The sequence below is a fragment of the Nyctibius grandis genome, chromosome 7 (genome assembly GCF_013368605.1).
Source record: "Nyctibius grandis isolate bNycGra1 chromosome 7, bNycGra1.pri, whole genome shotgun sequence".
NCBI lineage: Eukaryota > Metazoa > Chordata > Aves > Nyctibiiformes > Nyctibiidae > Nyctibius > Nyctibius grandis.
Window position 1 is genome coordinate 2,360,437 of NC_090664.1, and position 17,957 is coordinate 2,378,393.

The following is a 17,957-nucleotide window of genomic DNA, read 5'->3' on the forward strand; positions in this document are numbered from 1 at the left end:
CACACTCAAATGCATTAATTTAAAATGCTGCTAAACGAGACTACAGTATGTTGGAGAGCTTGAAATCCCAGAAGTAAAACAGTGTCGGTATGAACTGATACTCTAGACCCGACTTGTAAATCTCATCCATGCAGTCAGTCACATATGGCTATCAGAAAGCATTCAAAAAATAAGACAACATCAAGTGATTTTAAAAATCTTACAGGTTTTATAAAAACATTATTATACATTACAAAAAGGCTTTTATCAACTAAAACTTACAAAACACTTAAAATGTGTCATATATTCTTTTAAAGAAAGATTATCTGTATTTCAATATGTACAGGTAACAGTTTATAACAAAACTTGATCAAATAGAAGACAATCTGTGACTTTCATACCTATCTCATTAGAAGTATGTACACTGTCAAAAATATGAGTGTGTTTAGAAATTACTGTTCTTGTCTATAAAAATAGAAAAGAGAGATACTCTAAGTACCTCACCTGAAGACTCAAAAATTTCCAAACATAACAAGACTCAGAACACAGCAGGTTTACAGTGGTAACCTAAAAACATTGATTAAAACCTCTTAAAAATCAGAGAAACTACCCTTCTATTTTGCGGAGTATTCCAGCTCAGAAGAATGATGATGTAAATTAAGAGGGGAAAAAAAAGAAGACTGAGTGGAAAAATACCCCTGAGATAAGGCAGAAATGTGATTATTTCTTCCTACTTGTTTCTTTGGCTTTTTGTTACTTTCAAGCTACCACATAGGTTTGAAATTTATCCTGTTGTAGGTTTTAACAATTACATCATCACCACATACATGATTATTCTGACACATTACAAGTGATAAAAAAACAATAGCATAAGTTGCTCTTTTTCTTCAGACTCTTCTCATTTCTGACCCCATCCCTCTATTCTTTTTAACACATTTTTTTTTTTATTCTAAAACTAGATCGTTAAGAGGATAGAATAGCCACCTGCATATTTTTTCTAATTATCATTTCCCACGTCTTCCTTTTTTTCTTGAGGGTTTTTTATAGACAAGTTCTTCAAAAGCCATGCTCTCATCTTCCACTTCATTTTCCAAGTCTCTATCATGCACAAAGCCTGTATTAAAAAACAAGAAATTAATGCAGAATGGAAAACCCCAACACCTTTTCCTCTTGACAGTATGACAAGCTGTATCACTGCTATTTTATATGTCAGCAACATACCTTCATAGGTGTATAATCCTGTTTAAGAAGTATTGGGCTTAATATGACAATGTGCTTAAGAGCTCCGCTAGGAAGCGGAGACTGCTAAGCCACTTGCTGCGCTAGTAATTAATTTTTACACTGAAAATCTGTTTCTATTGTTATTGCTTTCGTCTTTTTTAAGAAGTATCTCCTTCCTCTCTCAAGGTTCAATTTCAGCAGACAATACATTTGCTTACTGACTTCAAAGACAGACTATAATGTTGTTTGTGAGACTACGAGAGCACCCCCACGTAGTCTTATTAACCACACCTTCCCTGGAATAGAAAGGTGTAACACAAGGCTTTATCACAATGAAATTCTATAAAATAGAGCTACTTTAATGCTTTACAGATAGTGCAATTTGTAAGCCTGATCACTTTGTTGCTGCCTTTTCATGCAATTGTTGCAATCCCACCACCTAAATATGTGCTTAAACGTAAACATACAGGTAGGCACAACGAAGTCTTAAACCTGTCCTCGGAGGTCTGGGATGCAACAGGCTGCCTCAATGTATGTTACTTTTGGTGTGAAGCCAAGTGAAATGGAAGTGAAAACAAAAGAAAACCAACTGCACATAATATTTTTCCACAGAACCCTTAAAAACAAGCTAAGGATTAGTTTTGTTTGGAAGCTGGTTTCCAAGAACTTGGATCCACACTGCCCATAAATGCACTGCTGCAGCAGAGTTAAGAAAGAGCAGTATCTTATTGGTGAAGATGAAGAGAGCTTCTTTTCTGTCCCCCCTGCCCAAGTTTCTATCCTGAAGACTGCACTTGAACCACGCTTACGTGTGCATCTGCGTGTGCCTGTGTGCACACGCATGCACACATACTTTATGCACGCTGGGATCCACTGACGGTCAGGGGAGGAGGCTTGCTCCATTTTGGCTACCCGGCAACCAACTGGGAGGCTCATGCTCTAAGAGCCACTGAGGGAAGACTGATTAACTCACGTTCTCCAGAGTGCCCCTATGGAGGTGCCCGTTTCTTGTTGCCTAGAGGGTAAGTGAATATCCACAACACTGCTGACTTGGAGACTGAAGTGATGCTAAGAGACCATGCCTGAACACTGTCTTCTAGGGGGCACAGAAACCTGTGTAATTTGAACACATACCTCCTCCTTTTATCCTATGAGAGTCCATTTTCTTCAGCCACTTACGAGCCTCATCAACGGTGACAACCAATTTGTTGGCATGTTTGGTTATTATTTCTTCAGCTGAAAGGGAGCGCAATGAACATTCGGTGAGAACGCTGGCCGAGAGATGGACAGCAGCTAAAAGCCAAGCACAAAACGAAGCTACACGGAGCTGTGTTGTATGATGATACTGCAAAGCAAGGAGTCCCAGTCACCAGTGATCTCATGGGCAGGCAAATTCACTCCTGGGGATGAAGATGCTGTATGTATTACTCCCCATTCCAATCAATATTATTAGCACTATGAGAGAAGCAGCTCTCCATCCTTGTGCTGTCCCTTTTAAGGTATACCTGAAACTCCTGAAAACATTCTGGTTTATCTGTTTTGGGGTATTGAAGTTCCTGGCTTTCATTACCCCTCTGAAATTATAAAAGTCAAACATGAACCCGAGATGTTGCAGCCCTTGCTTAACTGCACCATTAACGACTTGAAAAATGCTTGTTATAAAGTGAGAGGAAAGTAATCTCAAAGGCAAATCATTTCTGTAAATATATTTTCACTGAGTGGAAGAACAAGGCAACATTCATCAAGCAACTGTCATCATAAAATCAACTATCACCTAATTAAGTGTACTACATATATTCATCACTACCATGGTTCACTGAGCAGAAAGCCAACTAAATAATAAGCAAAATTTTATGGACTTCATCCATATATAAAAGCTTTCCACTAGGAGTAAAGATAAATGCTTACACATGAAGACCACAACCTAACATTTATTTACAAATTTAACATATTTCACTGATCAGAGCTGATGAACGTATCATATATTACAGTCTTCATTACTGTCAGACATCACAGGCAAAGTGACAACTTGACAGGGTTGGTGGATTTCTACAACTAAAGCCAGTAACAATGTTTTGATTTAAGATGTCACTTTCCCACAGCAAGTACCCGAAACAATTTTGCTCCTAGGCCACTCATTCAGTGATTCAATTTTGCTTCAAAAATCAGCACAGAATAATGCTTTAACCATATTGGGGGCGGGGGGTGTGTGAAATCAAATATCAAAATACATATCTCTTAAGCACCATTATTTACTGGACTTCATAATACCACGGTTGCCTTTAAGTGCCTGACACCCCACAAATTTGTAGTTAAGTATCAACTTTCATTCAGCCTTAGCAAAATTACAAGTTCAAGGACAGACTAGTCAGAGATATCCTTAACCAAAGACTCCGAGTACTCCTAACACTCTACCCTGCATATCCAAATTACTATGACTAGCAGAACTAAGTAAGTAGGAAATAGTAGAGAAATTAATAAAGATTACCTGGTTTAATGTAACAGGCTGCTGCAAGGCTCTATAGAGAACACAGCACATCTGATCATGTGGTTAAAATTCACTTTAATATATACTAAAATTCTCCATACTATTTACTAAAATCCTCCACTATTCACTTTACCTGTACTATCTGATGTATTACTTTGTGTTTGGAAGAGCTGAGAGTTTATTTGTTAATATTTTCAATTGTCTCGGTTCCTCTTTTCCTCCGCTACCTGAAATACCTGGAAATACCTTTCTCTTGACCACATTAAGATTTTCAAATGGAGTTTTGTCAGGTCTAGGAGTTTGGCCACAAATGACATAGTAAATTGTCTACAAGAAAACTGGAAAGGTCCTACCTTTAGCCCAGGCTTTTCTCTCATAGACTTCCTCTACTGCATCTGAAATCTTCTTAATATTCTCTTTGATTTTTCTCTGGCGTAAGTTGGAACCTTCTTTATATGCCAAATGGTCTTGGGTGTAAGTCTTTTCGGTAATGGCCTCCACTACTTCCAGTCCATCATGTATTATTGGATCTATCTTTCTTCTGAAAAAGTCGGCGTAGTATTTGTAGGCAGCATTATTATTTCTGTGTTCATCTGTGTTTCTGTGCTCTGTGTAAGCCTCACTGGCCACAGAAACTGCATTTCCTTCTGCATGCAACTTTTCTTCCCCACTGATGTCTGTCGGTGCCACAGCTTCAGAAGCGTCTGCCTCCATGTTTTCTGACCGACTGAAATAGTTCTCAGAGCTCTGGATGAATTTGACGCCACAGAGGTCACACTGGGTTTGGTCAATATCTGCTTTTTTGAAGATCTCTGATAAAAACTCCTCTCCTCCCATTGCAACAGGCTCAGCTTTGGAGCAGGCCTTCCTTTTCCACCTCATGCACAGAGAAACGAAATGGAAGACACGACGCAGCTGGCGTTGAGCAGATGCTTTCTGTTCTTGCTTCTGTTGCTTGCTGAGCGCAATGACTTCCAGGGGATCCTTTTGGTCCTCTAAGCAATGAACCCTTTCAAGTTCCTTTTCTAGCTCATCAGCGTATTCTGTCTTATCCAAAGAGGTCGTAAACCTGTCAAGGTTTATCGTTTCATACAGGACGCCCCGTATGGGTGGATGCCCCTGAGTGTACGCAGAGTCCCACTTCCATCGACAGTCAACTAAGTACTCTGCATCTCGCTCTGTCAGAAGCTCTTGCAGGCCTGTAACAATTTCTCTTACATGTGTAGCATCACTCACTTGTTCCACAACCCTTAGCAATCTTTCAGGCACTTTAGAGGGAGAGTCTTTTCTCATTGAATTCAGCATCGCCTTGATTTCAGTAAAGTGGTGGCATAAGAGGGATCTATATTTAGAATCCTGCACCTGGTCAGCATTCAGCAACATCACTAAGCACAGCACTACAGTCCGCTCAGCCTCCCCTGAAGTTATGCAATCAGGATCCTCAAAAGCATCCAGAAGGACATTGAACTTTTCATGAACTCCACACAAAACTTCTGCTAGATAACAGAGATGAGATCTGAAATTCTGTACAGCTAAATAGGCGTCCTTTGGTCTATACTCCTGGATAATAGAAAACGTGTCTCTAAGGTCTTTGTTATGGCCCTTGCTTCTGAACAAAAACTCCCAATAATGAATGAGAGCAATGTAGCTCTTCGGAAAGCAGAGAGTAATGTTCTTGGAGAGACGCATCAGGACAGCACAACAGAGAATATACTGGAATTCCAACAACATCACTGTATTTCCTATGCTTGGAATCAGGTATCTCGTGCATTTCTTCACCAGGACATTCATAAACCGGAAAAAAAACCTTTTACAGTTTTCCGGGTTCTTATGAACATAGAATTGCTCAAGCGAATTTTCAAGAAGTCGAATGAAGCACAAGTGCGTTGTCCCTGCCTTTTCGACATTTTTGTCAGGTAGCAACATACCATGTCTGCCCTCTATTCCTTTGGCCTTTCCTCCTTGGCCTTTACTCTTTTGGGAGTTTTTTGCCTTTGACGAAGCAAAGTTCAGCTCTTTGTTATAATCATCCTCCTCCTTAAAAAGAAGTTTCTCAAATTCTTCAGGATATCCCGAAGATAAGATGAAAACTTGCATGGCGCTTAGCCACAAGTCAGATGATTCTCTTCTGGCTGCGGTGTCTTCATTTTTAAACTTAAATGTGATGTACTCCTTCAACACTGTTCTACAGGGTTTGGAAATAATGTTACTGAACTCCAGTATTTCTTTGCATGCCTTTGGGTTCTCAGACAGTATTCTCAAATGAAAATGATTAGGAAAAAACATTTCTAGGAGGGCTTTACATGATGCGTATTTGTCAGCATTCAAAATGTCATCAAAGCTCTTGCACTGATTCAGCAGCTCTTTAGGGAAAGTGTGTGTGGCTTCCAACAGCAGTCCGTTTATTGCCACCAGATGCATTTTACACTGAAATATTGTCTTTGCTTCATGGCGCAACAAGGGCTTATGGTAATCTTCACAGGTTTTATCTTCGCATTTCAAGCCAACAATGAACTTCATACAAATAGCAGGGTAATGCTTGTTCAGTAACTCATGGGTGATAGAGCACAACCTGCTTAACAAGTGATGCTTCAAAGCTGATTTTACCTCCTCCATGCTTACTGAGAAATGGCCTCTTACCTTCTTCTCTTTTAGACTTGGCTTGTCTGACAAAAACTTGAGAATGGGTTCAGCTTCATTTTGAGCCACCTGGCAACTGTCACCTGTTGGGACAATCCCAAAATAGGCAAAACACGACTTCACCATGTCTTTCTCCGCATTGGTGGCTGCTTTCTTCAAAGCCCTTACCAGACTCAGAAGAGCTATTAAGCCACGCGCTGCCATGAAGAGGATGTTCTGGCTAGGAGCGCTGCAGCGAGATAAGGCAAAGAGAGCTTCAACTGCACCAGCAGAATGATTCAGAGATAGGAACTGACAGTACGCGCTGCTCAGCTTTGCAAAGTCTCCCTTCAGAGCTCCCTGCAAAAACACAGCCTCAGCAATGCCAGACTTCTGCTCAGTTTGTTCACAAAGTTCAAGGGCTTCTCTTAGGATAACCTCCATGTCCAGCAGGTCCAATTCTGAACAGCGAGTCACACCAGCACGTACTGCAGCAAGCAAACATGACGCACGAAACTCTTTTATAGCCGTGAGGTTGGCTGCTTCCAGAGCAAACCCATGTTGTTTCATCAACTTTGCAGCTTCTTCCTCTCGACCTTCCCTTTTCAATAAGTCTGCTGTTTGGCGCAAGCATCCACGAGACTTCAGAAACTCGAGCTGATCCTCTGTATCAAGTTTTGAGAGGACTCGCATCATTTCCTCCGTTCTGTTCATACTCAGGTACTTTGCAGCTGCTTCCAAATACAGCTGATTCGCTGTACATGAGAGTTTGGAAACCATTTGTCCTTTTGTATTTAACAGCTCTTCGTATCTGAAATAATAGATACATCAATTTACTACCATAGATGACTAACCTAGACAAAAAAAAAGACTGCATTTTTTAAAAGCCTCCAAAACATCAAACAAATAGCTGCCCCCAGAAGCCCTTCCTTCAAAAAGGCCAACTATTTCAAGTGATACGTCTGTCATGCGAAAAACAATCACCTTAGAAGATCTACAGAACGAATTTAGTTACAACATAAGGCTGTCTGAAGCAGGATCATTAAAACTTCTGGTACAAACAAGATCACAAGGTTTGCAGTATTAGTGAATCTTCCTCCATGCTGTCAAATCACCGTACAAATTATTTTAATCACATTTTGCCAGTGATAATCTTCTGTTTATTAAAGTAAGCCTCAATATAGAATGGGTGTTTACATGAACAAAGCCAGAATGAAATAAATCAGAATTGCAATGAATTAGGCCAATATAGATAATATTCTGCAAAATCTACATAATCTGGGCAGTTTAGAGAACTCTTTCAATTCCGTCGTATGTATCTACACATACTTTGCTACTTATTGAATGCCTGAGCAAAGTACCCGGTTGCATCTTTCAAAACACGCACTTTAAAATGCTCAGTCATTAATTATTATTGGCTGATGTGAAATTATTAAGATATCCCCTAAGCCAGTCTTGCAAAAGTATTCTCTCCTGCATGCTGAGAATGAGTAATTTTTTCCTAATGCGTGAGTAAATTATCATTAGCTTTTCATTTTCATCTTTTTCATGATAAATGTGGGAGTGCAGATTTTTGTACCTGTGCTGATGAATTCGCCTGAAAGACTTGGGGAAGCTGATTTAAAAGATCGTCAGTTGGTAAGGTGACTTTAATGCTTAAACTTTTTAATCAAACTAAGTATTAAACAAGCTTTAGTCCTTCAAAAAACAGCTGCCGTTATTAAAGGTACATCACAAAGGATTTCAGGGAAGGTGTCTAACAGTAGGCCTTGCTAGAATTCTAACTGGTGTATATATTCTTTCGAAGTCATCAATCAATTTAGGTGTAATGAAAGGTGCGGCCAATAAATGAACTGTTTACACAAGAATGTGCTAATGAGGTCACAGGAATGGTGCCAGATGCAAAGTTCTGTTAAAGAGATACTAATAAAATCAGTTTATCAAGCACAGTGCGAGGCAGTTCTTAACTGCCCTGAGCTACCAGAGGGGAGATGGTATGGAAAAGCTCATCTCAGAGACTGGGACCAAGAATCTGTCAGAGAGGCAGTGCAAGCTGGTCATTTAAATTACTATTCTTTACTTTAAGTTAGAGATTTCGAGGGACAAATAGTTCATTTGCCACAACAACTGCTGCATTACATACCACACATCTAATGGTTATACTCCTACAGAAGTCAGTGACTAAATCCATTATTATTTCACTCTTAAAAGAGAAGTATTTAATATTTCTGTTAAATGTTTTTGTCATATTTACCATAAGAGCTTGCTTCAGAGCACTGGCTGAAGGAGAACTTGCATAACTGGTAATACAGACTGGAAAAAATTCCCCAGAAAATGAAGCTACTCACTGCTCCAGCTGTGAGCGCAGTAGAACGCTCTCACCATGGTATCATTGCCCAAGTGAGAATTCTGATGAAGTTACTTTAACTTCATATAAAACAAAGTCACCAGCCAAAACTCTTGTGAAAACGTTATGGTGAGCCAGCTGTATTATGCTGAATTTGGAAATGGAAAAGAGAATTATATTCCAGTACCATCTTGGAAGACATACCTTTCAACTGCCTTTGCTGCTTCTTCATAGAGTTCTTGCTGACAATACATTTTAATTGCCAGATCAAACTCCTCAATTTGTTCATAACATTCAGATGCTTCTTTGTAGCACTGGCTTTTCTGATAGTAAACTGCAGCATCTTTCATCTGCAATGCAGAAGTCAGGAATGAAACTGAAATGCTCTAAACAGTCAAAACTACATGAATAGAATAAATTTAGTAATTCCATCATGTAGGTGTCTCATAGACAAGCACACTTTAATAAAGTGTAATTAAAGTATCTGAATGTAATCAAATACATATTTAAGTAACCATCATTAACACTGAATTGATTTTTAAAAATCTTCAAAATATTTGTGTCCAAAGAACTAGAATGTAAAATTAAAGGTAATATTCAGGATTTCCAAAATACTTTTTATTCACCCAGCCCTGCCTGTTGTTACAAAACACCACACACGCTTCTGTGGACTTGCAAATTTCTCAGAATCAACACGATTAAATTAAAACAGTTACAGATGAAGAATGGGAACCCTAACCTCGTATCTTTAAATATTTGGGAACATTCTTTACATTCTTTTAGTGGAAATGCATTGCAAATAAAAAATGTTAAATATCCTCATACACTTATTGTTAGTACACTACTTAACCCTTGCAAGTTTCAAGGTTCCATTTAGATGGCTGTAATCAGCGAAGCTTCAATATCATCAGAGTACTGAATGAAGTAACAGCTTAAGTTTCATGAAATCATTAATTAACTTTCGGCTGCAAAGCAGAAATGCCTGATGGTGACGCTTGAGGAAAGCCAAAGAAATAAACCTAGACTGCAGAATTGCATCATTGTCCTCTTCATTCCTCTTCTGGCTATTCTTTGACAAATCTTTCCCCTCTTGAACAGCCCAGCTTAAAGAGCTGTTTTAGTTCAGCTACTACCACGTCACAGAAAAATACTATTACCTTATGAGTAATAATGAGGGGAAAAAAGCTGTAGGAAGAGGAAAGTGATAAGGAGAGGATAGTTTAAAGGATTTAATACCTTTCCTAACTTTTTACACAGTTCTGCACAAAGCCGGAACTCCTTTGATTGAAACAGACATTTTAGTGATAGTTTTGGTTCTCCACATTCCAAGTAAGTTTTGGCCAATGTCATGTATTCCATCTGTTTTTCCCTGTAGAAAGTAAGAGGAAATTACCGCTTACATCCAAATTAAGTTTAGGATCACATGACCTGTGACTGAATCCAACCAACACTGACATCATGCCTTCTTCATCCATAACCTGATGAGTTATTACCTCACAGTTAGCTATATTTTGAGCTGGCACTGTTCTGTCCAGAAGTCTGTTCCAGAATCTCACCGCTCTAGCACTAAAAAGCTGCTTTTTTAAAAAAAATTCTCAAACTAAGTATATTAGTGTGGTTTTGTGTTGCTTCTCTTTTCTAGCTTAACTTGCTCCTTCTTCCTTTCTGATGTTTAGCCCCAGTGCCATTAAAGACAAGAATTAAATTCGTTCTCAGCCTTTGTTCTGCATAACTAAACAAGCCCAGCCTTCCTGGTATCATTGCAGCATGTCTATTTTCTTTCCAGACATAGTTTGAATTCATCATTCTTAAGCCTGGACGATCAGAATCATACAGAGCATTTCATATTAGAGAGCACAAAGGAATCTTACTTATGCTTTGTACACCAGCATTAATACCACTACTAAAAAAAAATGCCACTTTTGCAGCTTCGTTATTACATATGTTCTATCAATTTAACATGTCGTAATATACCCAATTCCTTCTTCTCAAATTTTATCCAGTTGACAAGCATCCCAGCTTACAGCCAACTGAAAAAAAGTTTTTTTCAGCCCCATCAACAAATTCTCTGTGATCACGAAATTTTATGAGAATCCTTATACTTCTAGCCAGGTCCACTAATATGAAACAGGTAATTAAAAAAGGTAAAACCTTGATTAACTCCAGTAATAACATTTTTCCAGACTGTTCCCCCTTCTCCCTTCAGTGCTAGCTTCCTCTGCTCTAGTCATTCCTTACCCACTCTGCTATCACTGCTAGTTTTCAGCCTCCCCAGCACAACCAGGAAGCAATTCATTTAGGTCTGGAGTCCTCCCCATGAAGTTTTTTTCCTGTCTTATTTGAGACAAGTCCCAAACAGTTTTTCAGCCTCTTCAGGAAACTGCAAACTTTCTCCCCTGTCAAACCCTTGAGCTATTTTGCCCAGCTGACAGCATGAACCAAGCGATTTATCTCAAAATCTGTCCCTTTAAAACTGCCCTTTGGTTCAGACTTTGTTCTGCTTGTTTAGTTTAGATTGACTCTAACACTAATTTTACCTCAAAGCTCACTTCTGTTCGCAGCTTTTCTTCCCCAAAATACAACACCATTCCTTCTTTGTTAAGTGAATATGCAATGGGATTAACTGGAGTTGAGCACTGCTGATGACATATGCTCTTCTATCTATATCTAAGAATATAAAGCCTCTTGAGGTGATGAAAACCCTATTGCTTTTCCCTCACAGAACCAGTAAGCCCTTTCAAGGGCCACATTTGATTTGGACAGCCTACGGCATACAACTGCTTTCACTCCTCCCCAAAGGGAGCAGTGCCCCAGATCTTGTTGGAGCTGTGCTAGACTTTACAATTTCTTAAATCTCTTTTGCCACCCACAGAAAAAGACGTGAAGGCATCTTGCCTCAGTGGTTCTCCGATGTCTCCAGTCTGGTCCCATAACTGTGGTGGGAATCTCCCCCTGCACACAACCATGAGGTCTGCCACCACAGAATGACACTCGCTCAGCTGCGTTTACACTTACCTGGGGCTGCTTTTCTTTAAGTGCACTTTGAGAACAGCATCGTGTGCCAGGGCCAGTTTTGACTTCTCAGCTGCTCCTCCCTTTTGGTAACATTTGGCTGCCACCTGGCGTGAAATCATACAGAGCATTCACACGTGTGCATCCAGCCCATGGCTTATCACATAAAAAGCAATACTTAATTTTACAGTCACTGTAATGGAAAACAGAAAGACCAGCAGTGTGCCTGGAAAAAGGAAAAGGTAAAACATTGCAGTGTATTTTCAGGAGAAAAAGAAAAGCTTTGAAGTCAGTCCACATGCGACTATCACAATTAGAATTTTAATTAGAGTGCTTTTATATGGAAGTAGTAGAAGCAGAATTCCTGGTAGGGGGATAGAACAAATAGCACATGCAATCTGAATGATGGCCTAAACCATTAATTGGTAAGTCACCAGGCACCCACCACATAAATTCTATTAATAAAAGTTAGGAGAACCAACGTGTGCAAAATTAAATCGAAAAGCATGGAACATTTATTCATGCTTTTACCACACCAGATACTCTTAGCAAGGTTCGCTTCATTATCACCTCGCTCATTCTGCAACACCACTATTTTTTTATTCTATCCATTAATTTAGTAGCTGCTTCTGTTTGAAAATTGCATATTGCAAGCCACTCTTAGAACTGCCAAATTCACCAGGTAATTTCTTTATGTAGCAATGATAAGCAAAGATCAGGGTTATAAAGAAAATGAATAGCAGATAATATAGCTAATATCTTTCTGATTTCACGATGAAATTTTTTCAGCTGTGTGTTTTTTATCTACACACTTTTCTGTCCATTTAGGAAACTGCCTTTTTTTTTTTTTTCAAGGGGAGATAAAGACTGTCTGGATAGTGGCAGCTAATTATTTTGATTTTTACCTTGTTATAAGTATCTATTTTTCCACACAAAAAAATTGCATGTTGCTATCAGCAAAAAATGGAGGCTCTCCTTCTGCCATGATCAAAAAAAGTATGCAAAATTCTATTTCATAGAATATCTCAAGCTGGAAGGGAATCATAAGGATCATTGAGTCCATCTCCTTGCTCCTCGCAGGACTCCCTAAAACTAAACCATAACTAAGAGCATCATCCAGACACTCTCTGAACTCTGACAGGCTTGGTGCCGTGACCAGGGAGCCTGTTCCAGTGACCAACCACCCTCTTAGTGAAGAACCTTTTCCTTATGTCCCATCTGAATTTCCTTTGACGCAGCTTCATTCCATTTCCTCGTGTCCTATCACTGGTCACCAGAAAGAGGAGATCAGCACCTCTCCCTCTGCTGCCCTCCTTGAGGGAGTGGTAGACTGCGACGTGGTCACCCTTCAGCCTTCTTTTCTCCAAGCTGAACAAGCCAAGTGACCTCAGCCACTCCTCATAAAGTCTTGCCTTTGAGACTTTTCACCATCTTGGTCACCCACCTCTGGACACACTCTAATAGTTTGATGTCCTTCTTACACTGAGGCACCCAAAACCACCCATGGTACTCAAGGCAGGGTCACACCACTGCAGCGTAGGGTAGGACAATCACCTCCTTTGACTGGCTAGCTATGCCTTGCTTGATGCACCCCAGGACACAGTTGGCCCTTTTTGCTGTCAGGGCACACTGTTGACTCATATTCAATTTGCCATCAACCCAAACCCCCAGATCTCTTTCTTCAGGGCTGCTCTCCAGCCTCTCGTCCCACAGTTTCTATGTATAACCAGGATTACCCCGTCCCAAGCGCAGAATCTGGCACTTGCTCTTGTTAAATTTCATATGGTTGGTGATTGCCCACCTCTCTAGTCTATCCAGATATTTCTGTAAAGCCTCAGAGAGAGTCCACAGCTCCTCCTAGTTTAGTATCATCAGCAAACTTAATGTACATTCAACTCCTGTGTCCAGATCGTTTATAAAAACATTAAAGAGCACTGGCCCTAAAATCAAGCCCTGGGGAACCCCACTGGTGACTGGCTGCCAGCCTGATACAACTCCATTTACTACAATTCTTTGGCCCAACCCACCAGCCAATTGCTCACCCAACATATTATGGACTTGTCTAGCTGTGTGCTGGACTTTTTGTCCAGAAGGATACTCTGAGAGACAATATCAAAAGCTTTGCTAAAATCCAAAACCACCGCATCTACTGGCTTCCCTTGGTCAGCTAGATGGGTGACCTTGTCATAAAAGGAAATTAAGTTGATTAAGTAGGACTTTCCCCTCATGAACTCATCCTGGCTATAACCAATGACTGCATTGTCTCCTAAGTGTTTTTGAGTAACTCCCAGAATAACCTCCTCCATAATTTTACCAGGCACTGAAGTGAGACTGACAAGCCTGTAATTACCAGTGTCTTCCTTCTTACCCTTCTTGAAAATTGGGACAACATTTGCCAGCTTCCAGTTGACTGGGACCTCTCCAGACTTCCAAGACTGTTGAAAAATAATGGGAGAGAGGTCCCGCAATAAATCAGCCAGCTTTCAGTACCCTGGAATGAATGCCATCAGGCCCCACAGACTTATGTGCATCCAGCTGAAGAAGCAAGTCTCAAACAAGTTCAGATTCAGCTGGGAGTTTATCACCCCCCCAGTCACAGTCTTCCAACACAGGGCTCTGGGGGTCCCCGGGCCCATCATTGGTGTTAAAGATATAGGCCAAGAAGGCATTAAACATCTCTGCTTTGTCTACATCCCTATTTGTGAGGTCACCAACCTCATCAGGTAACGGACCAATGTTATCTCTGGTCCTCTTCTTGCTGTTAACATATTTAAAAAAGCCCTTTTTGTTGTCCTTCACAGTGCTGGCCAGCTTGAACTCTAATCAAGCTTTGGCCACATGAATTTTCTCCCTACAGGGGTGAACAGCATCTCTGTAGTCCTCCTGTGTTGTCTGTTCTTGTTTCCAATATCCATACCCTTCCCTTTTCTGCCTAAGTTCTAGAAGAAGATCCTTACTCAGCCAAGCCAGCCTTCTGCCCTGCTTGTTTGACTTGCGACACTTTGGAATTGCCTGCTCCTGTGCTTTTAAAAGACGTCTCTTAAAAAGTGTCCAGCATTCATGGACCCCAAGATCTTCAAAAGCAGATTCCCAGGGGACCTTACTAACTAGCTTCTTCAGCAGCTCAAAGTCTGCCCTCCCCATATCCAGGGCCAAAGTTTTGTTCATGGTCACTGTGACTAAGACAGCCACCAATCACCACTTTGCCTACAAGTCCCTCTCTGTTTACAAACAACAAATATAGGAGGGCACCTTTCCTAGTTGGCTCCCTTAGTACCTGCACCAAGAAGTTACCTTCAATGTGCTCCAGAAATTTCCAGGAGCTGTTTGTGTCCTCTGTATGATATTCCCAGTTGATGTCTGGGAAGTTAAAATCACCCATAAGGACAGGGGCAGTTGATCTAGAGATATCCCTTAATTCCTTGTAGAATTATTCATTGGTGTTGTCATCCTAGCTGGGTTTTGCTTCCATTCCATTAACTGTCATCCCATATCGGGATTGTATTAACTATCAATTTAGGAAATAAAAGACTGTAAAACCTCCACGTTTTTTAAACGTGGAATGAAGCCATCATTTTGCTACTCTTTCTGCAGTTTTCTTAGTGTTCCCTTGGTTCTTACATGCTATTCTTTAATGTGTTTTGTATCCATCCCTAATTACTGTCCAAAAAGCATAAAAGGGCTCTGAGATCATCACTCAAATCAATACACTTCCAAGAAATGTTTTCATTTTCCTACAGTAATGTGTAATGATATTGTCAAGAACATGGTTTAGATTCACAAATTCCAGTCGTTGCTAATAATTGTTTTCTCCAACCATCTTTCATTTGTGTGCATTAAAATGTTTTTCCCTCATGGGACTGCAAATTTCTGAGTAGTGAAGTTACAACTACAGACAACAGGCTTGTTCTCCCTGCTTACTTCTTGCAAGTAGTTCACAAGTAGTCTGTGGACAACTACAAACCACAAACCAAGATACACTGCTACAGAGCAACTGAAGGCTTACAGATAATTTTATAGATGCAAAGAAGAGGAAAAAAGGTTTCAGAACAGACAAGAATCCTTATTTCAGATAAACATATGCTCCTACCTCCCAGAACTGATGTTTAGCATAGTAGTCTCCCTGTGCAATCCATTCTTCTGGAGTTGAAGTTTTAGCAAACATGCTGTCATCTAAGTCTAGAAGGTTGGGGTAATCATTTTATGTTAGAATGGCTAAACGACAGAAATCACTGTCCAAAACTAAGCATTAACATCTCATAATGTTCCAAACTATGATTTGTGCTCACATCAGTGAGGGTAACTATGAGTTAAATACATTTTATCCCTCTCAATCATGACTGAAAATCAACAAGTTTGGTTTGGTTTTGAAAGACCTTTAAAAATCATGCTTGTTTTTTGGACAAAACTTTTGAGTAAATACACTATCTTTATAGAAACCAAATTCTTTCATTTTATACGTTTCTTTTATCTGGAATGGTTTTCCATGAACAGCCTTCATTACTGTGCAGGAAAAATTATACTAATGAACTAGCAATGAAGTTATGTATTAACATATACAACCGATCTTTAGAGTCAAAAGAAATAAGACCCACTGAAATCAGTGGAAATTTGCAAATGAAGTTATCAATGTTAGAGGGACCACGGGATTTAACCTTCTTATTACACAGCCTAAAAGCAAGAAAGCATGAGGAGGCTGTCCTGTTTGACAGTCTTTTAAGAAAGTTTTAGGATAACTTTACCTTTCTTTTCATCTGCTTTGACAACCTGAACAAATTCTCTTTTGATGAAATACTTAAAAGCTGGAGCCCGTTTATCACTGTCTTCATCAAAGATCCAAAGATTGACCCTGGCTCTTGTAACGGCAGTATACAATTGCTTTAGTTCTCCATTCAGCATCTGAAGCAGAAACAAAAAGCAAAAACAAAAAAAAAAAACAAAAAAAAAAAACAAACCAAAACAAAAAGGAACACATCAAAATAAAATAAATGAAATACCAGATGAGCTAAATTGTCAGAAGGAAATGTACTTTGCAGTTGTAAGAAAACAGCTAATATATACAGAATGAATAACAAATAATGAAGTATCTTTAAGTAAGCAAGTCTAAACATTAAATATGTGATTTTTCAATTACAAAAGCCATTGTCCAGCTAATTTGCATGCTGCAGCAAATCTAGCAGCTGCAGGTGTGACAGTCCATTTTCCTTCTAATCACGTGCACATATAATTATGCATTTTTTACCATACAACCTTGAAAATATCTGACTCGCTAGATTCTAAGAAGTTTCCTTAATTTTAAGGTAGTGACACCAATCTGAAACCAGACTAAAGCAATAATAAATACTGGCAAGCTGATTTGCCATTTGCTTTAACCATAGCTGTTCTGTAAATATACCTAGGAGTCAATTTCATGTAGTTTTTGTTCTCTTATAAAATTACATCCACAAAAAGTCTCTTATCTTTCAAAATCAAGTTTATATTATACAAATGTGAACAACTACCAAAAAGATAAAGCAATCTTGATAAACACGGAACTACAGGGTGAAAGCATTTCTTGAAGAAATTTCCCTATTTCCAAGATTTAAGAATTTAGTTCATCCTTCCTATTCCCAATGTTACAAAAAACTCACCTTGTACATTTCTACATTAAAAGGAATTCTTTTCTGCATACCAGTAGCATCCTCTAAAGGCATTTCAATTAGCAATTTGCTTCCTGCTTGAACATCCGAATCAGGAGTATAAGAAGAAATAATCTTCCATTCTTTGCTAGCCTAAAATGTCAAGAAAATTAGGTTTACTTGTATGCAGCAATCACTACTGCCCACATATGCAAAAGGTAAGGTCAGACGTTGTGATCGATCAACACACCCCCAACAACGGAAAAAGGCTCAGAGGAGATGGGTGGAAAAAAAATAATTATCTCAGGGAAGAATGTAAAGAATGACCACCAATTTCCATCAAGAAAGCTGAACTTCATCTCAATACAAGCGGTATTAGAGGGTAACCTTTGTTTGAGATACATAGCTGTACCAGGCAGTCATCAGGCTGAATAAACAACTTTCCCTGAAACAGCTAGTGATGTCCTCCTGAGCAACAAAGAAAACAAACCTTGAAGAGTCCAACTGGCTTGAGCTGGCTTCAAGCTATGTAATACTTCCCAGGGACTGGGATCATGATGGTGGAGCATACAGGGACCACTAATGGGAATCACGTTTGCATTGTGATTCTGCTGTATATTGCCACTGTTATATTATGCTTGTCTTGTGATTTCAGGATACTGCTGTATCACCC

General features: G+C 39.5%; 1 protein-coding gene across 1 annotated transcript in view; it reads right to left on the reverse strand.

Moving 5' to 3' along the window:
- Positions 1–264: 264 nt before the first annotated feature.
- Positions 265–17,957, reverse strand: part of TRANK1 (tetratricopeptide repeat and ankyrin repeat containing 1) — a 49,237-nt gene continuing 31,544 nt past the window's right edge. The window contains exons 16-24 of the mRNA XM_068405254.1: positions 17,297–17,437; positions 16,409–16,565; positions 15,757–15,845; positions 11,670–11,773; positions 9,891–10,023; positions 8,859–9,004; positions 4,042–7,118; positions 2,335–2,436; positions 265–1,093 (exon numbers count right to left, since the gene is read on the reverse strand). Coding sequence (XP_068261355.1) covers positions 984–1,093; positions 2,335–2,436; positions 4,042–7,118; positions 8,859–9,004; positions 9,891–10,023; positions 11,670–11,773; positions 15,757–15,845; positions 16,409–16,565; positions 17,297–17,437 — 4,059 coding nt within the window. The 3' untranslated portion in view covers positions 265–983. The remainder of the gene's footprint in view (positions 1,094–2,334; positions 2,437–4,041; positions 7,119–8,858; positions 9,005–9,890; positions 10,024–11,669; positions 11,774–15,756; positions 15,846–16,408; positions 16,566–17,296; positions 17,438–17,957) is intronic.